This window comes from Priapulus caudatus, unplaced genomic scaffold (genome assembly GCF_000485595.1).
Source record: "Priapulus caudatus unplaced genomic scaffold, Priapulus_caudatus-5.0.1 Scaffold3394, whole genome shotgun sequence".
In the NCBI taxonomy this organism is placed as follows: domain Eukaryota; kingdom Metazoa; phylum Priapulida; class Priapulimorpha; order Priapulimorphida; family Priapulidae; genus Priapulus; species Priapulus caudatus.
The window spans coordinates 10,547-16,111 of NW_014580455.1; the positions used below are offsets into that span (position 1 = coordinate 10,547).

The 5,565-nt window shown below is 43.2% G+C and overlaps 1 protein-coding gene across 1 annotated transcript; it reads left to right on the top strand.

Moving 5' to 3' along the window:
* The first annotated feature begins 682 nt into the window (after nucleotides 1-682).
* LOC106819421 lies at nucleotides 683-4,347 on the top strand. Its single transcript, XM_014824061.1, has 5 exons — nucleotides 683-758; nucleotides 1,593-1,645; nucleotides 2,878-2,966; nucleotides 3,462-3,573; nucleotides 4,246-4,347. Exons 1-5 carry the CDS (start codon nucleotides 710-712, stop codon nucleotides 4,345-4,347), a joined length of 405 nt encoding a protein of 134 aa, XP_014679547.1. The 5' UTR covers nucleotides 683-709.
* Nucleotides 4,348-5,565: the final 1,218 nt, after the last annotated feature.

Here is a 5,565-nt window from a genome sequence, read left to right on the forward strand (position 1 = left end):
CCCAAAAAAGTTATTTCCGTCGCCGTTGGAAAAGGACGGTATTTTCTTCCGTGCGCAGTGGCAGTTGCTGGGGGAATAGATCCACTACGAGCGTGCTCCAACAACAGCTAGTACTGTATGCCTATTGCTCGTGAAAATATATATCACAGTTTACTCTCATAGAACTTGCAGCCATCACTAATCTAATAATATACGTCATATTTTCAAACCAAACAGGAGGAAGTGAATATGTGTGCCTAACATGCAGCCGGCTGAAAGGGGTGGTAGGATATGTTTACTAGGCACTTCTAATTTTAACATATATTTTACGATATATTAAAGAATGATGCAAAAACCCTAAAAAGTGCCCTAACCCTAACCCTAACCCTAACCCTAACCCTAACCCTGACCCTGACCCTAATTGAATTTAAAATATATGTTAAAATTAGAAGTGCCTAGTAAACATATCCTACCACCCCTTTCAGCCGGCTGCGTCTACGGTGGTCCCAAACAAAAGGCCAATAATTTCTACCCCTGGTGGGGACCGGCAGAACTAGTGAACATAACAGACTTCTTCTAGCTTCTACCCTAGCAACGTAACCCAACGTTGATGTTGTAACGCCAGCAGCAATCTAATAACAGTAACATTAATTTTAACCAGCGCAAGTAGTGCAGTTGACAGTTGTGTATTGATTTGTGAAAAGTTATAGTGTGAAGCTACGCATAAAGTATGAACGCTGCATTAGCCAGACGAATACTTACCGAAGTTAAGCTACCAGGTGAGTTTGTGTCATTCTAGGTCCCTATAGGCTATAATTCGGCTATAAGTATAACGTATAAGTACCCGGGTATACAGTTTGATACATCTTGATAATGGGTCTGTGTATTAACTTAAGCTATGCATGTACAGCTTATTTGGACCAGTCATGTACAACTTGAACCGAACCGGCTTCCGGCTGAAGACTGACCATTATCACTACCGGTATCAGTTCTGGTATATCTATGCACAGGCACTTCGAACGTGTCAATTAATACTGACAATAGTAAAATCACAGGCACTTGGAGCGTTTCAATACTGTAAATTAAATGATGGTAAATAAACACGAAATGTATTCACTACCAAAGTCTTAATGTTTCTCTACTCCCTTTCTCCTATTATTATGGCCGATAATTTCCCGTAAATGTCGTTCAAATGCTCCTCTGCAACACACAATTAATTTACACCTCACGCACGCACGCCGCTGTGCAAAAAAAACAGGTCTCTCTAGACTCTATTCTAGACTCTCTCTCAACTCTAGACTTACTAGATACTCTGTTTCTCTTTAGACTATATATTCTTGTTGTTTGTGCACAGCAACGACGCGACGTGCGTGCGGTGTACTTGTATGTTGCAGAGGAGCATTTTAACGGCATTCACAGGAAGTTATCGCCATTTTATTAATAGGCAAAAGAGAGTAGTCAATCTAAAAGAGAAACAATGTGTCTATAAACAGTAAACATTTCACAATATAAATTATCAGTTACTAAATGCGTACAATTATGCAGACAAAACCGTTTATCTTTCTTCATACTTTTACACAATTAGTGTACAAATGACATTTATTAATTATCAGGTGACAAGAAGGACCAGTATAGCCTGATATCATTAAAGAAAGCAGATAGGCAGGTAAATATATTTTGAAGCAAGAAAATATAAGATGCTCTGTTTTTACTCCTATTTATTAATTTCATCTTCCTTTCATTTAATTCTATTCCTCATCATCATACTCCTCCTCATTCCTCCTTCATCCATCATCATCCTTCTCATCCATCCTCATTCTCCTTCTCTACTTCCTACCCTTCTTAAGGGCACAAAATTAGCACCGGCCCACCGGCATATATGCCGGCAAATTATTTGGAGGGCCAATAACATTGGTAAAACATCGGCCCTCCGAGCCGGTGGTTTCAGCCGTGTTAGCGAATACCTACATTTTTATTTATAGCATTAATGAGCAAATACCTACATTACTGTTTTACCTGAAGGATATCACGCCATAATTCATCAACATTTTACAAATTTGAAATCGAGAATTTTGAATTAAATGAGATTAAGCAAATTTTGAGAAAATTTGTGAGGGCTGGTAAATTATCGTGAAGGCTGGTAAAAATCTGCTTTTACCAGCCCTCTGGGCCAGTGCAAGAAAATCAAAATTTCGAATTTAAATTTTCATACCGGGCTGCTTCTTGCTCCTGCTTCACCTCCTCCTCCTTCTCCTGCTGCTCCTCCTCCTCCTCCTGCTTCACCTCCTTCTCCTCCTGCTTCACCTCCTCCTTCTCCTGCTTCACCTCCTCCTCCTTCTCCTGCTTCACCTCCTCCTTCTCCTGCTTCACCTCCTCCTTCTCCTGCTTCACCTCCTCCTTCTCCTGCTGCTCCTCCTCCTCCTCCTGCTTCACCTCCTTCTCCTCCTGCTTCACCTCCTTCTCCTCCTGCTTCACCTCCTCCTTCTCCTGCTGCTCCTCCCCTCCCCCCATTGCCTATATAGTGCTTACATATACTGTCAGTGTCGTCATAAATTTCTCAGATAACATGCTGACGTTCGGCCAACGTTGGCCCAATGGCTGTCTTCCGCTCATGCCAACGTTGGGCCAACGGATTTTTGCTCAGCGCACCAACGTTGGGCCAACGTTGGCCCAACGTCATGCAGCCAACCATTTGCAAGTAGCATCATGCCAACCATACGCCAATGTTGGCCCAACGGCATGCAGCCAACCGTGACCGTGCCAACCAAATGCCAACGTTGGCCCAACGTAAGCATGTTATCTGGGTTATTGCATGGCTTGGCATTCTACTAGCACATCTTCCATTGCCAATCGGAGCTCTGCCGTTAATTGCTGATTTTCTCTTTTTCTCTATTTTAGCGATTTATCAAGTTGTGCCACGATGAAGAAGATGCTAAAATATGTGCAAGTATTGAGATTCAGCGAACATGGAGAGGTCACAGAACCAGGTGAGTATGACCTTAGTAGCTTAATAGCTTTACAGGTCAAGGTGTGTGTGGGAAAGGGGCGAAATCCGGTTAGTATAGTAGTGCTCATAGGGTCTTTGTCCGCCAGGGTACTGCCGGAACGTACCCTGGGTATGGTCCGGTATACCGTACCCTGGTAACTATCTGATATGGTTAGGGTTAGGGTTAGGGTTGCTGAGAGGGTCTATGTCCCCCAGGGTACTGCCGGAACGTACCCTGGGTATGGTCCGGTATACCGTACCCTGGTAACTATCTGATATGGTTAGGGTTAAATATGGTTAGGGTTAGGGTTAGGGTTAGGGTTAGGGAGTAGGCGTAGGCGACTCCCTAGACTTGTTAGTGGAGTAGGCGAGGTACGGTCTGGCATATTAGATAGTATAGGGTATATATATATTAGATAGTACCAGGGTACGTTCCGGCAGTACCCTGGGGGACATAGACCCTCTCAGCCTAAGTTTCGTTTGCATTTGGCTACAGATGCAATGTCTGGTCGATACTGCATCCGAAAGCCAGCCGGGAAGCTTTGCATCCACACAGCCGGTTGGAGGACCGGCTTAACGACGTAGCGACGCCCACCCCGACAGCGTCGGTACGTTTTACAACAAATACCAGGAAAATCAGCGTGGATGCCACTCCGTCTAGACTATGTATGCTAATCAAAACCATATATTACATTTATAAATGATTATTTAGTGGACAAACTGATGGTAGACAAAATGGGAATGGGGTGGATTTTTAGTGTACAGACGAATTGGGAGTAGGCGAAATAGGTGTAGACCAACTGGGAGTTTTGCTATAGACGAAATTGGAATTTCGCTGTAGGCGAAATGGGAGTAGGCCAACCGGGAATAAACCGTTATGGCTACCTGACCAAGAAGCTCTCCATGAAGGGGGTTGAAAATTTGTGCTGAGAAACTGAGCAGCGATTCCTTTTCGTGTGTGTGTGTGTGACAGTGTGTTTCCGCGAATATATGTTCTCACGCTTCACAGTCACAACCCACCGTTGTCGATACGTGAACGGGGTTTCTTCTGAGGGAAAATTAGACAAAGGAGGTAATGGCCAGTTTGGGATAAAAACGCGCAGGATGGATTCAAATACAGGATGTATTGAAATACTTATAGGTATATAGATACAGGATATACTTATCAGTAAATACATGAATATTTTCACAACGGCGATGTTAAATTTGACAACGGCGGTGCGCCACTGTGCCTCCTATGTATAAGAAACCCTGGTGACCTGTTTCCATTGATTTGACAGCCGACAAAGACGGATGGCAGACTGGCGCTGGAGCGGAGATACGAGGGCTACGTGCGTGTGTGGCAGAGCCAGCCGAGCAAGCGTGGCAATATGTTTAAGTGAGTGTTCATTTGTGCTGGAATTGCTGGCGTTTTCTTTTCCATCGCTTAATATTGCGCACCAGAGAACCATCATGTAGAACCAACATAACATACTCTCATAACCATCATATCACCATTATATCATAAAATAACCTGTTAACCAACATATCATAACCTGCTAAGTAACATATCATAACCTGCTAAGTTGCTAACCAACATATCATAACCTGTTAACCAACATATCATAACCTGTTAACCAACATATCATAACCTGTTAACCAACATATCATAACCTGTTAACCAACATAAAATAACCTGTTAACCAACATATCATAACCTGTTAACCAACATAAAATAACCTGTTAACCAACATAAAATAACCTGTTAACCAACATATCATAACCTGTTAACCAACATATCATAACCTGCTAACCAACATAAAATAACCTGCTAAGTAACATAGCATGAGCATATACTCATCAAATAACCCCCCCAAATCCTAAATCTTACCCTAACCCTATACACTATAGACATACCAACAAGAGCGTATAAAGAAGGAGAGCGTACAACGGTGAAATGCTGAAACCATGTTGCAGTATTAGTCGAATTAATAAACTTTCACCCGTTTTATTTTGACGAATTCTTGCGTATTGATAGCTGTCCCTACCTTGTTAATATAAAACAAACCGCATGTCCCTACGATGTCTCTACGCTGAGATAATGAACGGTGAAATGAGTCTGATGTCTATGATGAATACTAGATAGTGACGACAATGACGACCGGTGTCATGTCCCCGACCTTTGTCCCGACCTTTGTAGGTTTGCGTGAGTTCTGACCTTGTCCCCTTGTGTGCCGGATTCGACTTGCCGACTTTGTAGGCTTTCGCGTGTTTCTGACCTTTGTCCCGGACCTTTTGTAGGTTCGTGATTTCTGACCTTTGTCCCGACCTTTGTAGGTTTCGTGAGTTCTGACCTTTGTCCCAACCTTTGTAGGTTTCGTGAGTTCTGACCTTTGTCCCGACCTTTGTAGGTTTCGTGAGTTCTGACCTTTGTCCCGACCTTTGTAGGTTTCGTGAGTTCTGACCTTTGTCCCGACCTTTGTAGGTTTTGTGAGTTCTGACCTTTGTCCCGACCTTTATAGGTTTTGTGAGTTCTGACCTTTGTCCCGACCTTTGTCGGTTTCGTGAGTTCTGACCTTTGTCCCGACCTTTGTAGGTTTCGTGAGTTCTGACCTTTGTCC